Source organism: Phyllobates terribilis, unplaced genomic scaffold (genome assembly GCF_046119375.1).
Source record: "Phyllobates terribilis strain yellow unplaced genomic scaffold, ASM4611937v1 Scaffold_13__5_contigs__length_258822181, whole genome shotgun sequence".
Classification (NCBI taxonomy): domain Eukaryota; kingdom Metazoa; phylum Chordata; class Amphibia; order Anura; family Dendrobatidae; genus Phyllobates; species Phyllobates terribilis.
The window spans coordinates 211,762,989-211,783,875 of record NW_027362773.1 but is presented as its reverse complement, the minus strand read 5'-3'; the positions used below and the strand labels follow the sequence as shown (position 1 = coordinate 211,783,875).

The 20,887-nt window shown below is 44.9% G+C and overlaps 1 protein-coding gene across 1 annotated transcript in view; it reads right to left on the bottom strand.

Annotated features, from left to right (window-relative positions):
* LOC141174348 (cadherin-1-like) overlaps positions 1-16,082 on the bottom strand; it is a 51,421-nt gene extending 35,339 nt beyond the window's left edge. Inside the window, exons 1-2 of the mRNA XM_073659225.1 lie at positions 15,881-16,082; positions 13,944-14,052 (exon numbers count right to left, since the gene is read on the bottom strand). Of these exons, the coding sequence (XP_073515326.1) occupies positions 13,944-14,052; positions 15,881-15,931 (160 nt within the window). The 5' untranslated portion in view covers positions 15,932-16,082. The remainder of the gene's footprint in view (positions 1-13,943; positions 14,053-15,880) is intronic.
* Positions 16,083-20,887: the final 4,805 nt, after the last annotated feature.

Genomic DNA, 20,887 nt, shown 5'->3' with positions numbered 1-20,887 from the left:
TAGATCTTCTCCGGTGGGGTCCCACTCAAACTGTGCTTCCGCTAGCGGGGGCGAGATCCTTATTACGGGCTTCGGAGCCGGAATCAGGGGTGCACACATGGCCCCAACCCTCCTCTGGTGCTCCAGTTCGTAATACTTCTGGGGCCAGATGAAAGGCTGCCCGTCCGGCCACGTGTGCTGGGCAAACAAGTCCTCTCCCAGACGCGGCACCCTTGGTTTTACGGGTGCGGGCGCGGTGGTGGTGGCGCCCGGGTTGCCCAGGCCTTGCGGCCAGGCCTGGGGCACCTGGAAGGTGAAGGGCACCGTTAGGACGGCGGCACCCTGGGCTACCTGGCCTTGCGACCAGGCCGGAGGATCCGCGGAGGTAGGGGGCGCTGTTGGTATTGCGGCGCCCGGGGGTACTAGGCCTTGCGACCAGGCTGGTGGTACTTCCTGCTTGGTCACGCTCTGGGTCGAGGCGTGTGACGTCACAGGGGTCGCGGCGGCGGCTTCCGGTTGGGGCCTAGTCTGCGTCGGTGACATGGCGTTTTCGGGCACAGCAGGGGGACTTTCGGGCTCTGCGACGGGGAGCTGGGGCAGGTAAGCGGTGTCACGGCTTGGGGTATAGGCGTCCCCTTTACCTGCCTCCATGCGTTCGGCTCCCTCCTCGGCGCCGTCTCCGGCCTTAGGTCCTCCCGCGCCATCCTCAGAGGCAGTCTCCTTCCTCATCTCGGCTGGCGTGCTCCGGGTCTTGGTTTCAGCTTGCGTCTTGGTTTCAGCTTGCTGGGCCATCTCCCGGCTCCATTCCGCCAATATCTCGCGCTGTACCCGGGCCATCCTCCGTGCGAGGCCCTCCAGGGCAGTCTGCGCACACTCCCGGTCTCGGGGGAGCTGTGCAAGGACCTCCACTAGGCCTAGTGGGGTCGTGGTGTCCAGCAGGCTCCTGACCAACGGGTCGGTGCTGCTCTGCTCTTCTTCCAGCAGGCTCCTGGCCAGCGGGCCGGTGCTGCTCTGCTCTCTGGACATCTCCGGGTGAGCTCCTCCGATATTCTTCTCCAGGCTTCTTGCCTCCGGGTGCGCTCGCTCCAGACTGCTCCAGGCGGCACCCATCTTCGCTCTTTTCTTTCGTCTCCTCCCACTTCGAGGGCGGTCCCGGGGCCACTCGGTGACTGTCAGCTCCAGGGGTAGTTCTTTCACGCTGACAGACACCTCCAGCATCACAGTCTCTGTTGGTGGGGGCGGTTTCCACTTTTGGCGCCATTTTCTGTCCCGGCCCACGATGGGAGGCGGCCTCTTGCCCTCCTTTGGCACGCCCATAATGGCGTCCGCTGCTGTTCCAAGGCGGGAAATCTTCGGATTTGGCGGGAAGCGTCGCCCAGTGGCGGGAAACTCTGCAGATGGCGGGAACAAGCTGGAAATGGCGGACAATCGGCGGGAAACGACCTGTGATGGGGTCCGATGGCGTGGACCCTCCGGAACCGGCGGGAGACTTCTTTCTGAGGTAAACTTGCACTTTTCTTCAGGCACGCAGTACCCGGTTGTTGTGGGCACGTAATCCTGCCGACTACGCCAAAGTTGACGCGCCCCCTGGGACATATTCCTTTTTGAGGGGAATACCCGGCACCGGATCAGATGGGGGGTTGTAGTCTCCGAGCGGCTGTGACCCGGCCCCGTGCCCAGGGCGTCAAGCTCAGTGTTATGTGGCAGTCCTACAGATGTTATTAAGAGTTCTTTTGTGTCGACTACGCCACCCGTTGTGATGCGGTCACTGGGGCCGCCGCTGCAGCAGGTTCCGCTGAGGCTGATGGTGGATGCGCAGCTTGGTGGGATAACCCCCAACGGGAGGGGTATAGCCTCAGAGGGGACAGGCGCAGAGGATGGGGGTTGTGGTGGTGTAGTGCAGACGGCAGTGAAGACAGAGTCGGGTTGTGCAGTTAAGGGTGTTTACTTACTGCAGATGTTGTACTGGTCACTCCAGCTGCTAGTGACCACCCGAGCCGTGCTGCGTCCACCAGGTCCTGGATCCAGCCAACCCCCAAACAAGTCCGGAGCGTGGCCCTGAGCTCTCTTTCTGTCCCGTTCTCTGGCCGTCCCCACCAGTAATCCACCTAGGTCCAGCTCCCTCGGGCCTTCTGTTGGGACACCCTTGGCCCTGGGTTCCCTGACCCTTCATGTGGTGTGCCTTCGGGGTGGATGTGATGGGTGACCGTGGCAGACGCTGCCCACGGTCTCCGGTCTCTGGCTGGGGAATGTTTTTACCCCCACCAGCTTGGGTTCCGGTACCCTGATGCCGACTCTTCCCCCGGTGCTTTTAGTTGGGATCTCAGAGTCCTTCTCTTCTGTGCTCTGGGTCTCTCTCTTTTCTCCTCTCTCACTCTGGGTCTTTGTCTTTCTTCTCTCCTCTGCTCCTGACTTGTTCTCTGCAGCTGACTGACTCTCTGCATCTGATCCTCTGCATCTGACCCTGATCTTAGTTGGTGCCCACCTTATATACACCCTCTATGTGTGAGCTCAGGTGACCAGCACCCAATGAGCTCCTAACTTTACCCAGGCTGCTCCCCCTATCTGCCCCTACACTACTTGGGATGTACCACCCCCCTCCCACTCCAGCCAGGAACAGACTCGGTCGTACCTGCACATTTCTAAGTGGGAGTACCGTCGGTCTGCTCCTCGGAAATGGGATGTGTGTAGTGCATGCAGCCTACCGAGCTCAGTTCCACACTCCATCCTTACCCGGGAGTGGAATATCACACCTCTGGGTTGAGGTGCAATACTCCTGTAGCAGCCGAATCCTCAGGGTGCTACACAGGCACGCTGTGCTACGGCCAATTTGCAGGAGTCTCATAATGGCTCAGGAATTTGTAGAGCTGCTGGAATCCCACCAGGAGCCGTGTCACTAATAATCCTGATAATTGCTCTCTGTCTCAGGCAAACAGGAATCCTAACACTACGTCCTTCGAGCACTGAAGCACTATTCAACTTTTCCAAATATAGGACAATAAATCCCTTCAATGCGGGCTACTTCTGCGTCGTTAGCCGTTTCAGTCGCGGCACCACCCCCTATATATTTTGATATTATATTGCTGCCTAAAATGCAGAAAAATTGAGTGTCCCTTTAATTTTTTTTTTTTTTTCTGTCTATGACACTTTGGGGTCTATAGGTTCAGCTGATGTTGGGAGAAGAGGATCAGCTTGAACTTTTTCAACTTTTAACCTTGCTGCAAGAAGTTGTGCCTGGCTGCATGTTCATAAGGAAGAGACCAGAAGGTGTTTGACTACTATGTGGGCGATTTGCCCGACTATACAGCAGCATGGTCCTGAAAAAAAAATGCCTTAAAGGGGTTTCTTGCAATTTAAAAAACAAACTCTGCCTTACTCACCCTCCCCTGGTCCAGTACTGAATCTCTGTTGATGCTCCTGTTGTCTGTAGCGCTGACATCACGCCGAAAGAACTACAGCCAATAAAATGAGCTCAGCAACTCTGAGTGGCTCATGCAACGCTCCAGACAAAAACAGACACAGAGAGCAGCGGCAGAGACTCAATGCTGGACCTGGGGAGGGTGAAGAATGAAGATGTTTTTATTTTTTTTTAAACATACTGAAGCAGGGGTAGAGGGGTTTTGCGAAACTGGAAAACCTCTTTAAAACAATGTCCCAAATGTTGCTTCTATGCACAGAGGATGAATGACTCCAAATCACCAACTAAGGCAAGACACTGCTGGCCGATCTCAAGCCCCCGCATGTTACCTGCTAAGGGTGAACAAATCACATATCCCTGCCCTTGTCATAACTGGAGTTACAGGAAACACAGGACTGGGAGAAAGGTGATCCTTTATTTACACATTGAAATTTAGATGTGAGATTTTTAACTACTTACAGCTTTTGGTCACATTGACTCAAGGCTGGATTCATGCTCTATGATCTTGGATCCTGGTTATAAATGATGACTTCTTAAGATTGCTAGGATGCAAATTATACCAGATCAGCTATCACGGGGGTCTTTAATACTATTGGCCTTTTCATATGGGTCAAAGGGACCTTTTGGGTACCCTAGCATCACTCTAGCCCATACGGCCACTCTAGCTACACCCCTGCCCCTATAACTATGTCTGTGATCATTCTGATGTTTGAGAACTTACTGGAATTAAACTAGAACAATGTGGGAAGGGAAGCAAAAGGCCAGAAAAAGCTATACAGCTGACAAATACTATTGAGATCTCAGCTATTGGAAGTGGAAAGAAAGAACAAAGACAAAAAAATCTAAATAATAAAAATATGGGAGGAAGATAAACCAATCACAAACTAAAATGTTTTTATACAAATGCACAAAGCATGGGAAACAAACAAGGAGAATTGGAACTACTAACGCTGGAAAAGAAATATGATGTCATTGGAATCACTGAAACTTGGTGGGATGATACACATGATTGGAATAAAAGGCTAAAAGGATACAACTTATTTGCAAGAAACAGACTTGATAAACGAGGAGGAGGTGTCGCTTTGTATGTTAGAAAAGCGTATATCTGCACAGAGATTGAAGCAGAGACTGGGAGTTCTGTGGAAACTGTTTGGGTAAGAATACAGGGAGAGAACAACGGAAAGGACACCATTGTAGGCATTTACTGCAGGCCACCTGGGCAAACTGAAGATATGGATGAACTCTTTATGTATCAAATGACCAAGTTCTCCAAAAAATTTGACGTAGTGGTCATGGGAGAGTTCAACTATCCAGACATTTGTTGGGAATCTCTCTCAAGTAAAACTAACAGGTCAAGCTAATTCTTATCCTCTCTTGCTGATAACTTTATCTTCCAAAAGGTAGGGGAGAAAACAAGGGGATCTGCTACTTTGGATCTAACCCTTATAAACAGGGAGGAAATGGTTGAGGAGGTAAAAGTGGCTGGGACCCTAGGAGACAGCGATCATGCTATTATAGAATTTTGGATAACTAGAGGAGGAAGACATGTGAAGACTCAAACTTCAAGGTTAGATTACAGAAAGGCAGATTTTAAGCGACTCAGAAAGAGAATCGGAGGATCCAATGGCTGGATGTCCTTAAGGACAAAAATGTCCAGGAAGGATGGGAAATTTTTAAAAATGAGATTCTCAAAGCACAATCATTAACAATCCCGAAAAGTAGGAAGAATGGAAAGCATTTAAGGAAACCAGGATGGATGAACACAGAACTTAAACACATGCTAAAAAGAAAGAAAGAAATGTTTATCAAATGGAAAGAGGGAGGCATATCTAAAGAAGATTATAATGCAGTCTGCAGAACCTGTAGGGCACGTATCAGGTTAGCTAAAGCTGACAATGAATTAAGGCTTGCAAGAGATGTCAAAAGCAATAAAAAAGGATTTTGGGGGTATGTCAAAAGTAAAAGAAAAGTCAACGATGCTATAGGATTTTTACTGGATGAAAATGGTGAAAAGGTAAGAAAGAATGTTGAGAAGGCCGAACTTTTTAATTCATATTTTGCATCAGTTTTCTCTCAGAAAGAAAATGTAACATCAACTAATCTTCACTGTCCTATTAAAGGAATAGAAGAGTCCAGGTTATCAATAACAGAAAGAGTGTGAGGGAATATATACCTAACATAAATGAGTTCAAGTCTCCAGGTCCAGATGAATTACACCCCAGAGTACTGAAGGAGATCGTAGAAGAAATTTTAGAACCACTCTCCATAATCTTTGAAAATTCTTGGAGAACAGGAGAAGACCCAGAAGACTGGAGAAGAGCAAATGTTGTTCCTATCTTCAAAAAGGGGAAGAAGGTGGACCCAGGGAACTATAGGCCAGTGAGTCTGACTTCTATAACAGGAAAGATCTTTGAACAAATTATTAAACAACATGTATGTAAGTACCTGGATAAGAATGAAGTGATTAACCAGAGTCAGCATGGGTTTGTAACTAACAAGTCATGTCAGACTAACTTAATTTCCTTCTATGACAGAATCACTGACTGGGTGGATCAGGGAAATTCTGTAGATATAGTATATCTTGACTTCAGCAAAGCATTTGACAAAGTATCTCACACCATCCTTATTGAAAAAATGACCAAGTATGGAATGGACAAGGCAACTGTTAGGTGGATTCATAACTGGCTTAGTGATCGGACTCAAAGAGTGGTCGTAAATGGCTTCACATCCAGTTGGATGAATGTCTCAAGTGGGGTACCACAGGGCTCTGTCCTGGGACCTGTATTGTTCAACATCTTTATCAATGATTTAGATGAAGGAATTGAGGGTAAACTGATTAAATTTGCTGATGACACAAAGCTAGGAGGGATAGCTAACACTAGAGAAGAGAGAGAGAGGCTTCAAAAAGACCTAAATAAACTGGAGCAGTGGGCAGTAACTAACAGAATGGGTTTTAACAGGGAAAAATGCAAAGTACTACATCTGGGCAATAAAAATGAAAAAAGCATATACAGAATGGGAGGAATAGAGCTAAGCAACAGTACATGTGAAAAAGACTTAGGTATACAATAGATCCTAGACTGAACATGAGTCAACAGTGTGATGCAGCAGCAAAAAAGGCAAATACAATTCTGGGATGTATTAACAGAAGCATACAGTCTAGATCACGTGAAGTCATTATCGCACTTTACTCCTCTTTGGTCAGACCTCATCTGGAATACTGCATCCAGTTTTGGGCACCACATTTTAAAAAAGACATTGACAAACTGGAGCAAGTTCAGAGAAGAGCGACCAGAATGGTGACCGGTCTGCAAACTATGTCCTATGAGGAACGGTTACAGGATTTGGGAATGTTTAGCTTGCAAAAAAGAAGACTGAGAGGAGACTTAATAGCTGTCTACAAATATCTCAAGGGCTGTCACATTTTAGAAGGATCATCTTTATTCTCATTTGCACAAGGAAAGACTAGAAGCAATGGGATGAAACTGAATGGGAGGAGACACAGATTAGATATTAGAAAAAACTTTTTGACAGTGAGGGTGATCAATGAGTGGAACAGGCTGCCACGAGAGGTGGTGAGTTACCCTTCAATGGACGTCTTCAAACAGAGGCTGGACAGACATCTGTCTGAGATGATTTAGTGAATCCTGCTTTGAGCAGGGGGTTGGGCCAGATGACCCAGGAGGTCCCTTCCAACTCTACCATTCTATGATTCTATGATTCTAATTCGAGACTAAGAGAAAGTGAAACTGAAGACTTCGCTATGTAAGAAGAGGATGGGCATCCGCTTGGTTTCCTCATAGAAAGTTAGGGGATTCTCAAAGGTGTTGTCCAGCCCTGGGGATATTTTTGACAAGTAGTGCAGGTTACCAAATCCTAACAGTCTGCAATGTGCACATTTTTAGGACTTGGCTCTGCTTGCCTTTTCCAGCAGTCATCTTGTGACCGCAAGTGTCAAATCGCGTGCTGACTAGCTTCTCATCCACTTCTCTGAATCTTCTATGGAGAAGAAGAGGACGAGAACCTAGTTGGCACATGACCGTAAGGCTGCAAATCTCATATTTGAGGTCTCATGATGACCGCTCGCACCGGCAAGCAAGACCCCAGACCTAACAGATTTTTAACACATGTTCTGTGCTTGTCGAAAATTTTCCCATGGCTGGACTTCAATGTAAGTCTTCAAACAGAGGCTGGACTGACATCTATCTGAGATGGTTTGGTGAATCCTGCATCAAGCAGGAGGTTGGACACGATGACCCCGGAGGTTCCTTCCAACTCTACCTTTCTATGTTTCTAACTCTTTAAGTCATAACAGCTGAAGAAAAGTGATATTCCCCATTCTGTCTCCACTTCTAAATAATAAAATCTTTCCAGAAGAAATCTCCGAGATCAAGAGAAACTTTCCGGAGAAATATCTTGACCAAACAACTCTGCACCTATCCTTCCAATGGCAACGACCTGGCCGTAATTATGACCAAAGATGTCCTGAAGTTTAAAGATTGGCCCAATGTAAGCTGTAGCTCCTACAAAGAATTACAGAATTCAATAAAGGTTCTAGATCCAAAACGAAATCCAGAATTCCTATATTAAGGCAAGTTCCAGGGGGCGTATTGAATTTGGGAAAAATTATGCAGAATGTTGGAGTTGGAGGAGACAATCGAATAGAAAAACGTGTCCACAGAGATGTCCATTAGATTAATGCTGGCCGACGCCACTGATTTTGGTAAGACTAGACTTTTATCTAACATATCTAGTGCTGTGCTGACTGTCCCCCTAAAAGTATATGTCAAGGAGAAGAAAGGTGGGGCATGTTGGAAATCGATATGCCCTATCCTTTTGTTCTTACAGGAGAAAAGCTGCCACCAAAAGGTATCTGGCACCAGCATACTACTGTTTTTATATCTCTTTTCCATTTTGTGTATTATTTTTCAATGAAAATATATTGTTATTGATACTAAGAAGGCAATTTAGTTTCGTTTTTGGTTAATTACATACTGTATATATGACTTTTATTGTGTACAGCCATTTCTTATGGAAAATTATTAATAAAACTTTTCTAAATAGTGTCCATGTGTAATTTGCTTTTATGCTTGTTGTAGATGAGATCCTACACTTGGCTTGTAGTGTATGTATCACGCTCAGGTTCACTTTTACATTGGATCATTTTAGCTTTTTTGCTTAGATCTGGGATTTTTAAAGCTTCACAGGCTGCATCTCTGCCTGACTCTTAAAAAGAGGCGATGAGAAGAAATGATGCAACCAAAGTAAAAGAATACGGGGAGAATTAATGTGGATCTCCAGCTTCTTATAGATGAACAGGGTTATAGTTACATAAGATGAACCTTAGGTTTTGTCCATGTCTTTGTCCAGGGTTCACCAAGTTCCCATGTTTCGCCCATGTGACGAAATCTGTGATGGCGGCTCTGATATCATAAATAGGAACCGCCATCACAGATTTCGTCACATAGGCGAAACATGGGAACTCGGCAAACCCCGGCATAACTCATCCGGCTAAATATTTAGCAATTCCTGTACTATAAATGTGCTGTATGAAAAGGCAAAAAAAGAAAAGGGGACGCTCCCTTGTGCAATATCCTATGGGACAAGCTCGAATGGAAAAAGGCATGGTGGTGCTAGTCTTGGATGGTAAAATAAAGCCAGGTTGGGTGGGATGAGGGCACCTTCCGCAGGTGTAGGCTTCTGCCCCGTAGGGCTGTTCGCTGCCGGCGTTCCAAGGATGGGAAGCGCGACTTGTAGATAGCCGGATGTCGAGTGATGCCTGGGAGGGGATGACGTGAAGTTGTGGTAGGAGATAAAGGAGATGACCTATTGAATAGCAACAACACGTTCCGGTGCAGATCCTGCCCCGAAACGCGTTGTTTTTATCCAATAAACCATCCCTTTTATTCGCTACTACAATTTCTTTGCAACTTCTCCCAGGCATCGCCCGACATCCGGCTATCCACAAGCATCTCTTTCTATAATTATGTTTAGTTGATATTATGCTAATGTATACCGTAATAACACAGCTGTATAATATTATTTTTTGCAGCCCTCAGATTAGGGCAAGGCATGGACTCCGCTTCTAATTCCCAGACACCCAGGAAAACAGAATGTCACACAACTGGTTTTCTAGAACTGTTCCAGCACGGCCCACAATACACACCCATGACCGCAGCGGGCCTGTGATAACAAGTCTCTGCACACGCCAAGAGACAAAGGTCTGGAGAAATAGAAGGTGCGGACGGACAGGACGCCATGTTGAGAGCGTCCGCAGAATAGAAACTGAAATAAATATATCAGACGGGATATAAAAGATCCATGATTTATCATGTTTCTATCTGTCGGGAGTTTCTATGAAAAGTCCCCTCACTTCAGTCACTCTCAAAAAATGGAGTTAACAAAATCTTCCTCATTTGAGATGGCGGCATTTAGAGGGGTACTGCAACCTCAGGGGTACTACAACCTCAGGGGTACGGCAACTTCAGGGGTGCTGCAACTTCAGGGGTGGTGCAACGTCAGGGGTGGTGCAACGTCAGGGGTGCTGCAACTTCAGGGGTGTTGCAAATTCAGCTGTGCTGCAACCTCGGCTACGGCAACGTCAGGGGTGCTGCAACTTCAGGGGTACTGCAACTTCAGGGGTGCTGCAACTTCAGGGGTACTGCAACTTCAGGGGTGCTGCAACTTCAGGGGTACTGCAGCACCAAGCAAAGCTCGGAAGATGCCAGGGCCTACTGGGCTGGGACGCACGTTGTCCGAGCTGACATGTGGCCCCTGACACACCTAGTGTTGGCCCTGGATTATTTATGGATTGTATAAACATGGCTATATTAAGGGCAGGCGGAACTACAGGTGACTACTTCTTGGATACGTTACATGGGGAGGATTAAGCGGTTGGGCAATTAGGCAGTGCCACATGGCCCAACAGGTGACAAAACTGCAGGTCCGTGCTTCTGCGCCACCTGTCATTTACAAGTCATGATTAGGGTGGTGCCCATTGTGCCCTCCCTATAATCCAGCCATGAATATTTACTAATGGGCTCAGGTGGCCCATTCACCAGGCATTTTGTATTGAGATATGATTACACTAGGAACGCTAACATCAGCCATATTGCCAGAGCCGCTAACAGTATTCAGAGATATGCTTTATGGAGCCACATTGGTCATAGGAAACTATAATCTGCACATGATCATGGTCATCCATGGGAGAGTATGGTGGGTATACTCTGAGATCTGTGCAAAGGTCATTGTACAGAAGGAGGAGAAGGTGAGCTGTGATATCTATAGTGAATGATGGAACCTGTGTAATTACTGTATGTAGTGGTGTTATCAGTCATTGTACAGGAGGAGGAGGTGAGCTGTGACATCAACTATTGTGAATGGTGCATCCTATGTTATCTACTGTATATAGAGGTGTTATCAGTGATTGTACAGGAGGAGGAAGAAGTGAGCTGTGACATCTTCTTTTGTGAATGGTGGATCCTGTGTTATCTACTGTATATAGAAGTGTTATCGGTCATAGTACAAGAAAGGGAGGAGGTGAGCTGTGATATCACCTATTGTGGATCCTGTGTTATCTGCTGTATATAGAGGTGTTATCAGTCATAGTACAGGAAGGGGAGGAGGTGAGCTGTGACATCACCTATTGTGGATCCTGTGTTATCTACTGTATATAGAGGTGTTATCAGTCATAGTACAGGAGGAGGAGGAGGTGAGCTGTGAAATCACCTATTGTGGATCCTGTGTTATCTACTGTATATAGAAGTGTTATCGGTCATAGTACAGGAAGGGGAGGAGGTGAGCTGTAACATCACCTATTGTGGATCCTGTGTTATCTGCTGTATATAGAGGTGTTAGCAGTCATTGTACAGGAGGAGGAGTAGGTGAGCTATGATATCACCTATTATCAATGAAGGATCCTGTGTTATCTACTGTATATAGAAGTGTTATCAGTCATTGTACAGGAGGAGGAGGTGAGCTGTGATGCCACCCATTATGAATACTGGATCTTGTGTTATTTATATACAGGTGTTAGTTACCAGTGTAATTCTTTCTGTGTTGATAATGAGACTGCTGAAAAGTGATCTCTACAGATTATGAAACTCAGTGACCAGCGGGAGGACTTTAAGATTTAAGTATTCTCTTTAAGTATAGCAATGTGAAAATAAAAAAAAGCATCAATAAAATCTTGAGAACTGAAATTGGATTAATAAATAAATAGGTAATTTCCTGACAACACATTCCCTTTAAATGGTACATGAAGAGCTGAATCTTATAGAGAGCACCATACATCAGTTCCTGCAGTCATTAACGATAGAAATAGAAATGGACACAATGTATCTAAGTTACAAAATGACTCTGAATTATACATGGTAATCACGTGACGAGGCTTTTTACGACTCCTCTCTACCTCATCAATGTCCATATGATATAATTATGTTCAGTTGCACGGCTCCTCCCAGGTACAGGGCAGGCGGAAGCTAGGAAGCTATGGTAATGTTCTTGTAAGGGAACAGTAAAAATAAAAAAACTGACCCAGCCCAGACCTGGGGGCAGAAGGAAGAAAGTAATTTCTACCAATACATGGAATTCGACTGCTGCAACTACTCCAAAGATTGGTCAAAGTTGTCCTACGAGCTCTTACATGATCACATTAAGCTTTGACTCCCCGATACAAAGTCCATAGAAGCTTTCTATCACACACACCAGCTCAGACCTAGGCTTACTTTCACAAAGATACAGTATGTTTGCATTCAGTCAATATCTTTTGGATAGCAATATTGATCAATTGTATAAAGAGTTGACCGAAACTGTGGAAATTATCCGTGGAGAACTTGCCTTAAAAAAAAGTGGTAATTCCCTTGCATTCAGTGACTGAATGGGTAGCGGTCTTGGTCATGATCATTTGTATGAAGAAGTCACCCAAGAGTTGACCAAAACTATGGAAATTATCCATGGAGCACTTGTAGTAAAAGTGGCATTCATTGAATATCTGTTGGGTAGTGGTCTTGGGTGACTTCTTCATACAAATGATCATGACCAAGACCGCTACCTAACAGATATTCACTGAATGCCACTTTTACGGCAAGTGCTCCATGGATAATTTCCATAGTTTTGGTCAACTCTTGGGTGACTTCTTCATGCAAATGATCATGACCAAGAGTTGACCAAAACTATGGAAATTATCCATGAAGCACTTGCCGTAAAAATGGCATTCAGTGAATATCTGTTGGATAGCGGTCTTGGTCATGATCATTTGTATGAAGAAGTCACCCAAGAGTTGACCGAAACTGTGGAAATTATAAATGGATCACTGGCCATAAAAGAAGCAATTCCCTTGCATTCGGTGAATATCTGTTGGGTAGCTGTCTTGGTCATGATCATTTGTATGAAGAAGTCACCCAAGAGTTGACCAAAACTATGGAAATTATCCGTGGAGCACTTGCCGTAAAAGTGTCATTCAGTGAATATCTGTTGGGTCTTGGTCTTGGTCGTGATCAGCTATAGAAAGAAGTCACCCAAGAGTTTACCAAAACTGTTGAAATTCTCCATGGAGAACCTGCTGTAGAAGTGGAAATTCCGAGCCAAAATGGTGAATAGTTCCAGCACCAGCTGTGCTTTCTGCCTCTGTGCCGTAATTACGGAAAAGAGGAGGTGGTCATGTCTAATGAGATGAAGGTAAGGTTGGTGCCATTGGTCATACATGAAGGATGGTGGTGGGGATATGGAGTATTGGAGAAGAAGCAATAATCCACACTAGAATGGACTCCATATGGATCTCCCTTCCCTTCTTTGAAGAAGACCCCAAAATGTGCTAAATTTAACCACTGTGCATATCTTAGGCTTCATCTCTACCTTAAATTTTCAGTATTGCCCAGAACAGAGGAATTTTGACACTGAATTAGTTACCAGGGGGCATTTAAGGGATTGTGGAGCTGCACAGGAGTCAAAAAGAGAAGATAACACACATTAGAGGAACCATAAACAGGAGGGACAGTATTTATCACCCGAGACCTCCCAACTAGCTGATCAGGGTGATAACTAGTTCTACCAGGCTATCGGCACTCACTAGGATATGCTGGGGGTCATGCAATTTGGTTTTCTGGCCATCATGTATGTGAATAGGTTCTGTCTTCTTCAGGGTCAGCCTATATCATAAGCTCTTATATTCATGTTTAGCTAATAGGCAGGGTCAACCCAACTGGGGGAGCTCAATGCAAACAACGAATGGCAATCGTGTACTCCTAGATACAAAGGGTTCCTTGGACCCCAGAACTGATCAAGAGCTCAAATCCACTTTTCAATAAGAAATGTGAGCTTCTAATTGGATTTGTTCAATTTAAACATTTGTTCACTAAGGCAGAAAAAACTAAAGTGAGAGAGGGCGTCCATGGAAAACATTTCATTTTTCAATGCTGTGCTTACGCCACAGCCTTATCCAATAATCAGATCATGCCTTAATGGAGCATATGAAATTGGGTTTCCATTTTTGTAAGACATCAACTGGTCAAGTGGAAAAAAAATAATCCACCACTTCTATTCTTACCTTGACCCACTACTGTTCCTTCTTCCAAGGACTTGGGAACGATGAATTGGTAATTTTTGTCCGTGAATCCGAATACACAAATCTCCCATTCTGCCAATCCTCCAGCAATCTGTCACAGAGACAAACATGGGTTTGCAATCAGAACTAGTATAATATACAGTATATATGTTTTACTATATTCCATCTCCTATGTGGTACTTAATATCAGAACTTTCCCGGTGTACAATAAATTGTTATACAGTAGTTGGGCAATGGATACATTTGGGGGTACATGCAGAAGGTCAATGTATGGAGTGGGTTCTGGACTATACCATACAAGTGGTTAATACTTAGTATTATCTCCTTCACCATGACTGAATGGGTGGGGGTTAAAATAAAGGGGTCCAATATAGATACATGACTCATATAGCCTAAATTAAAGGGGTTCAATATAGATACATTACTCATATAACCTAAATTAAAGGGGTTCAATATAGATGCATGAGTCATAACCTAAATTAAAGGGGTTCAATATAGATGTATGAGTCATAACCTAAATTAAAGGGGTTCAATATAGGTACATGTCTGATAACCTAAATAAAAGGGGTTCAATATAGATACATGACTCATATAACCTAAATTAAAGGGGTTCAATATAGATACACGACTCATAACCTAAGTTAAAGGGGTTCAATATAGACATAGGAGTCATAACCTAAATTAAAGGGGTTCGATATAGATACAGGAGTCATAACCTAAATTAAAAGGGTTCAACATAGATACAGGAGTCATAACCTAAATTAAAGGGGTTTAATATAGATACACGACTCATAACCTAAATTAAAGGGGTTCAATATAGATACATGTCTCATATAACCTAAATTAAAGGGGTTCAATATAGATACATGACTCATATAACCTAAATTAAAGGGGTTCAATATTAGGTACATGACTCCTATAACCTAAATTAAAGGGGTTCAATATAGGTACATGACTCCTATAACCTAAATTAAAGGGGTTCAATATAGATACATGACTCAAATAACCTAAATTAAAGGGGTTCAATATCGATACATGACTCATATAACCTAAATTAAAGGGGTTCAATATAGATACACGACTCATAACCTAAGTTAAAGGTGTTCAATATAGATATAGGAGTCATAACCTAAATTAAAGGGGTTCGATATAGATACAGGAGTCATAACCTAAATTAAAGGGGTTCAATATAGATACATGACTCATATAACCTAAATTAAAGGGGTTCAATATAGATACATGACTCATATAACCTAAATTAAAGGGGTTCAATATAGATACATGACTCATATAACCTAAATTAAAGGGGTTCAATATAGATACATGACTCCTATAACCTAAATTAAAGGGGTTCGATATAGATACAGGAGTCATAACCTAAATTAAAGGGGTTCAATATAGGTACATGACTCCTATAACCTAAATTAAAGGGGTTCAATATCGATACATGACTCCTATAACCTAAATTAAAGGGGTTCAATATAGATACATGTCTTATATAACCTATGCAGCTTATCTTGGGGTTCGAAGGTGGTACTGGTCAAGGTGAGGGGTGAGGGGCGCTGTCTTTCTTTGGTTTGGCTGTCTATACCTACACAGAGACGCATATATATGAAATATATTTATAATATAACGTCTAGAATATAAGGACTGAATCATATTATTATAAAATCTGTCAGTAATTATCTTCTAAAGACACTGAACGTATCAATAAAGGGTCCTAATATATGGAAAAGAGGAGTCATATTAGTAGATATTAGTTTCCTGAAAAAGTAGTAGATACTTTGATCAGATATGCTAGGAAGCTCAACAGTACAGCAGACCAGACAGATGGCTTCTGTAGTCAATGGCCCAAGGGTCATAAGTTGCCAATAGTCAAATTATTTAGGACATTAGGTTATAAAGGAGTTATGACTGACCTGCAGGAGGACACCCAGCAGCAGAAGTCCATGGCAGCTCCTCTTGTTCATCCCAATGGGGGACTCCAGGTGAGAGGAAGTTGTAAGAAGTTGTCCCAGAAGTCCTCAGACCTTGAAGTATCCCCTGCAGACTTCTGCTCACAGTGTGACTGTGCCCTGAGTCTTCTCACTGCTCTCCTGGGTTGGGCAGGGCTTTTTTCCAGGTGTGGTCACCTGGGGGTGGCCAGGTAGAGTAATCAGTGGGTGGTGACTTTACCAGTTTGTATCAGGGTGGGTACAACACAGTATCAGTGACTGCAGATTAGTCATCATGATAGTTCAAGTAGGAGGTGTCAGATATTGCAGGAGCTGTGTGATAATCTGCAGTGGGTTGCAATCTGTTCTCTGTGGCAGGACAGTGTCTGTGGAGTCTTCTCATCTCACTACTCTGACTTCTCCATTAGTGGTAAAAGCAGGGAGTGTCCGAGTAATAATGAATGTAACTGAGGACGACGCTGCCTGATGACAGGACATCTGCCTATTTGTAAACCAGCGCAGAACTGACACATTCCACTTATCCTCAGTTTACGTTTTCGGACCCACTCAGACCGACGTCCCGACAATTCATTATTTATTCCACTGTCTGGGCTGCTCGTTTATAGGTTACCTTACATTACAGGATAATAAACTCTGATATTCCCCATATTGGCATTTTCAAAAGTTTCTAATCTTTTTTTCCATTGTTTTGATTGCTTTTCAGTGCAAGAAAAGAAAGTCCCCCATACACCTTAGATGGCTTGTTCAACCGGCAGTCATCCCAGCCGTCTCTCCCATACATAGGAACGCTGGCTTTGCCTTTGCTCCTATGTTGTCTATGAGAAAACCGCTGGCCGATTCCTCCAGTGGCGGCTTATTTCAGGGAGAACAAAAGGATCACCAATCCAAAATCGGACATGTCTAATCCTTAACTCCCCCGACATCATCTGTCCAGGGTCCCCTTACACAATAGACTGTCAGCCGAACCTGTTGATATTTGCGTAATTCGGACAATTTTAGTCTAAAGTTTATGGGGGGGCTTAAGGGTCCATTTAGAGTGTCAAGCCACCACCAAACGTCAATATGTTTGAACTTGCTTCAGAAGCATTTTGAACAATCAGTAATAGATCAGTACGCATAGGCTGCTATTGGTCTCGGTAGCACGAGTGTGACATGTAGAAGTAGTGCTGTTGCAGAGTGTGACATGCAGAAGTAGTGCTGTTGCAGAGTGTGACATGCAGAAGTAGGGCTGTTGCTTTAAAAGCATTCAGCAACTATTAGCAGTAACACAAGCACATGAGACAGGAAATGTTGTGCTCCAGAAGCATCCAGCAACTAGAGGGGTTAACACAGTCACAGGAAAAGGGGAGTGTTTTAGCAGAGCCCCAGGGGGATTGTGGGGAAGTTGTTTACTGTCTGTCTGGAGCTGAAGAGAAAGGTGGTGTGTGTGTTCTGCATCTGACAGAAGTGCCCCTGCAAGTGAAAAGGATTCAAGTCAAGAATGAAGCTAAGCACAAGTCAGGTAGAGTTCCTGAACTAGCAGAAAGATAAGGACTGTAAGAAATGGTGTCACAGGGATTATCTTCCTCAGCAAACCCTCCCCCCTTCTCTAGCTCACTGTGCTGTAAAGAATGCTGTGTTCATTAATGTGCCTTTGCATTAGAACTGCGCTGTCCTGTACTACTGGAAAGACTGTGAAGTGCTGTGCTGCTAAGGAAACTGTACTGTTTGTCACTGGAGCCTGTTGCTCATAAGACTTAACTTGCACTGGCTGTGCGGCTTCTTATTAAATGCTACTGTTCTACCGTTTATGAAGACTCTTGTCAAGTATGTCTGGTCAGCAAGTGAAACAACCTACGTGTCTGTGCCTGAGGGTCAATACCCCTGTGTGCCTGATAGAAGCTGCAGCACATGGTCTATGGTCGCCCTGAGTAATGGTTCCCCCAGGATTCCAAAAAATTCATGTAACCTGTCTCACCCCTATCTGAACCTAGTGGTGTGCATATAACATGAGTCTTGTTTACACAAGACCATGTGCTGCCGAGCACTGAATGATCAGTAATAGATCAGTGCGCATAGGCTACTATAGTTCTCGGCAGCGCAAGTCCAGATAACACAAGGCGATGTGCTGCTGAGCACTGAATGATCAGAAATAGATCAGTGCGCATAGGCTGCTATAGTTCTCGGCAGCACGGGTCCAGGTTATACAAAACGATGCGCTGCCGAGCACTGAATGATCAGTAATAGATCAGTGTGTTCTCGGCACAAAAGTCCTCTTTACACAAGATGATGCACTGCCGAGAATGATGAACTTCTGTGCAAACCAAAAGATTGATTTGTCAGGTGATTGGCAGCCTGTTTAATCAGCACGATCATAGGCGGATTATAATGAGGGCAATCCGGGCTACCGCCCGGGGCCTCGGGCCTCCAGGTGGCCCGGGGCTCTGGGGTGTCTATGGCCAGATTGCCCTCATTATATGTGCGGCGCTGCGGCACATACTGGCAGACAGTGGCGAGGGGCCCCGAACCGCTCCCCCAGCAGCGACGCACGGACGCTGCTACTTCTCCGGCCGGGCCAGCACTGCAGCAGTTAACTTCCCTGTGCTGGCCGGGCCGCGTCACTGCTAGGAGACACGGCCCTGTGCACGGCCGTGTCTCTTAGCTGTGACGTTACGCAGTGCGCGCCCGGCCTGCACTGCTGCACCGGAGAGGAGCAGCAGGAGGACTGGAGTGGAGCCGGGGGATGGTGAGTCTGTGTGTGTGTGTGTGTGTGTCTGAGTGTGTGTGTGTGTCTGAGTGTGTGTGTGAGAGAGTGTGTGTGTGAGAGTGTGTGTGAGAGTGTGTGTATGTGTGATTGAGTGAGTGTGTGTGTGTGCAGGCAGATATCATTGTGTGATGTCTGTTTATATGTATTTTTGTGTTTCAAATGTGTTTATGCGTGTATGTATATCTCTGTATACAGTACAAACCAAAAGTTTGGACACACCTTCTCATTTAAAGATTTTTCTGCATTTTCATGACTATGAAAATTGTACATTCACACTGAAGGCATCAAAACTATGAATTAACACATGTGGAATTATATACTTAACAAAAAAGTGTGAAACAACTGAAAATATGTCTTATATTCTAGGTTCTTCAAAGTAGCCACCTTTTGCTTTGATGACTGCTTTGCACACTCTTGGCATTCTCTTGATGAGCTTCAAGAGGTAGTCACTGGAAATGGTTTTCACTTCACAGGTGTGCCCTGTCAGGTTTAATAAGTGGGATTTCTTGCCTTATAAATGGGGTTGGGACCATCAGTTGTGTTGAGCAGAAGTCTGGTGGATACACAGCTGATAGTCCTACTGAATAGACTGTTAGAATTTGTATTATGGCAAGAAAAAAGCATCTAGGTAAAGAAAAACGAGTGGCCATCATTACTTTAAGAAATGAAGGTCAGTCAGTGCGAAAAATTGGGAAAACTTTGAAAGTGTCCCCAAGTGCAGTTGCAAAAACCATCAAGCGCTACAAAGAAAGTGGCTCACATGATGACCGCCCCAGGAAAGGAAGACCAAGAGTCACCTCTGCTTCTGCAGCTCAGATTAGAGACCAGGTCAATGCCACACAGAGTTCTAGCAGCAGACACATCTCTACAACAACTGTTAAGAGGAGACTTTGTGCAGCAGGCCTTCATGGTAAAATAGCTGCTAGGAAACCACTGCTAAGGACAGGCAACAAGCAGAAGAGACTTGTTTGGGCTAAAGAACACAAGGAATGGACATTAGACCAGTGGAAATCTGTGCTTTGGTCTGATGAGTCCAAATTTGAGATCTTTGGTTCCAGCCACCGTGTCTTTGTGCGACGCAGAAAAGGTGACCGGATGGACTCTACATGCCTGGTTCCCATCGTGAAGCATGGAGGAGGAGGTGTGATGGTGTGGGGGTGCTTTACTAGTGATACTGTTGGGGATTTATTCAAAATTGAAGGCATACTGAACCAGCATGGCTACCACAGCACCTTGCAGCGGTATGTTATTCCATCCGGTTTGCGTTTAGTTGGGCCATCATTTATTTTTCAACAGGACAATGACCCCAAACACACCCCCAGGCTGTGTAAGGGCTATTTGATCAAGAAGGAGAGTGATGGGGTGCTACACCAGATGACCTGGCCTCCACAGTCACAAGACCTGAACCCAATCGAGATGGTTTGGGGTGAGCTGGACCGCAGAGTAAAGGCAAAAGGGCCAACAAGTGCTAAGCATCTCTGGGAACTCCTTCAAGATTGTTGGAAGACCATTTTCGGTGACTACCTCTTGAAGCTCATCAAGAGAATGCCAAGAGTGTGCAAAGCAGTCATCAAAGCAAAGGGTGGCTACTTTGAAGAACCTAGAATATAAGACATATTTTCAGTTGTTTCACACTTTTTTGTTAACCCTAGAACGCATGACCATAAAAATCTACTTTTTCATATACCTGGGGCCTTTTAGGCCCGTGTGCAAATAACATGGAATAACTCAAACAAAAATGACAAACAACTATATACCTGAGGAATACCTAGAGTTTCAAAATTCTAACTAAAGTAATGTCGCAGAAAATAGAAAACAATTAACGGGGCGGGCCTGCAAGGCCCCAGGTATGCGTTCTAGGGTTAAGTATTTAATTCCACATGTGTTAATTCATAGTTTTGATGCCTTCAGTGTGAATGTACAATTTTCATAGTCATGAAAATACAGAAAAATCTGTAAATGAGAAGGTGTGTCCAAACTTTTGGTCTGTACTGTATGTTTGTGTGTGCGTGACTGCATGCGGCCTCCCGCTGTCTCTGGGGGGGCGCCGTGCGGCCTCCCGCTGTGTATAGATGGCTACGTGCGGCCTCCTGCTGTGTATAGATGGCTACGTGCGGCCTCCTGCTGTGTATAGAAGACTACGTGCGACCTCCTGCTGTGTATAGATGGCTACCTGCGGCCTCCCGCTGTGTATAGATGGCTACGTGTGGCCTCCCGCTGTGTAT